The sequence below is a fragment of the Austrofundulus limnaeus genome, unplaced genomic scaffold (assembly GCF_001266775.1).
Source record: "Austrofundulus limnaeus strain Quisiro unplaced genomic scaffold, Austrofundulus_limnaeus-1.0 Scaffold157, whole genome shotgun sequence".
In the NCBI taxonomy this organism is placed as follows: Eukaryota; Metazoa; Chordata; class Actinopteri; order Cyprinodontiformes; family Rivulidae; genus Austrofundulus; species Austrofundulus limnaeus.
The window spans coordinates 575,722-576,880 of record NW_013952559.1 but is presented as its reverse complement, the minus strand read 5'-3'; the positions used below and the strand labels follow the sequence as shown (position 1 = coordinate 576,880).

Genomic DNA, 1,159 nt, shown 5'->3' with positions numbered 1-1,159 from the left:
AAATTCCAGTGAAATATATTTATGTTTGTGGTTGTAATGTGACAAAATATGGAAAAGTTCAAGGGGTATGAATACTTTTGCAAACCACTGTATGTCCCCTTTAACAAGCCAGAATCTGAAAATAAGCTTAGGTCATTTTCACAAAATTTTATATAATCCTCAGTTTGATGTGATGAGTCACATATTTTCATATACAACATACAGACATTTATGATCAACAGTGACATGTCCTCCATATGTTTCTTTGTGTTCTGTGCACACTGGTGCAGCGTCTCACCATCCATGTCCAGTCTCTGCATGATGATGGCCAGCTCCACCTCACTGGGCATGTAACCCAGCGAGCGCATGGCCATCCCCAGCTCCTGTTTGGAGATGAAACCGTTCCCATCTCGATCCAAAACGCGGAACGCCTCACGGATCTCTGCACAGCAAACATACAACAACGTCACTGCACGTTACTGCTCGTCTCTGTGTCTCTTTTCAGTTTTACCTTGAGAATAGCATGTTTGAAACAAGAAAACTTCTCCAACTTCCTGTTTTGATTTACATGTTGATGTTTCATTATAAAGATAATTAATTAACTCCTTTGTCTTTGTTCTACTMTCCCAAAAGGCTTGGACTGGAACATAATGGACTGAGTGATCGTTTCAGTTTATTTGTGTGTGTGTGTGCGTGTTGTGTGAGCTAATGAGGTGCATTTTTCCTCATTTATTAATTTAATTTAATTATTTCATTTTTTAGACTCTATTTCTCCAAAGCAATTACCTAGCTAGTCAAAAAGTTTCTTGTGTTAATTCAGATTAATGTTTTCAGGCTTGCTTTTATCTATTTTTGTATCTTATCTTTATTTCTCTGCATAATATCATCATTTTCTTGCAAGTGTTGATAATTAGACTACAAATGCTCACAACATCAAACTCCCCCAAAATAAGTAATAATAATGATGATGATAATGATGATTATTGTACATTACTGGCAGTTACATCATTTTTTATTTTGTGTTATATTTTACTATTTGGTCATAATTACGCATAACGGTTCTGCAAAAGTTGAACTGAAGTCATCAAACCTTTTTGATTTTCATTTAATGGGCAATAGGTTTTTATTACAACTCTTTAAATCAGCACTTGCATGTTTGAAAGGTTGATTTGAATAATAA

The 1,159-nt window shown here is 35.1% G+C and overlaps 1 protein-coding gene across 1 annotated transcript in view; it reads right to left on the bottom strand.

Annotated features, from left to right (window-relative positions):
• The window catches only part of caln2 (calneuron 2), a 43,659-nt gene that overhangs the window by 26,695 nt on the left and 15,805 nt on the right, over nt 1-1,159 (bottom strand). Inside the window, exon 3 of the mRNA XM_014016911.1 lies at nt 278-421. Coding sequence (XP_013872365.1) covers nt 278-421 — 144 coding nt within the window. The remainder of the gene's footprint in view (nt 1-277; nt 422-1,159) is intronic.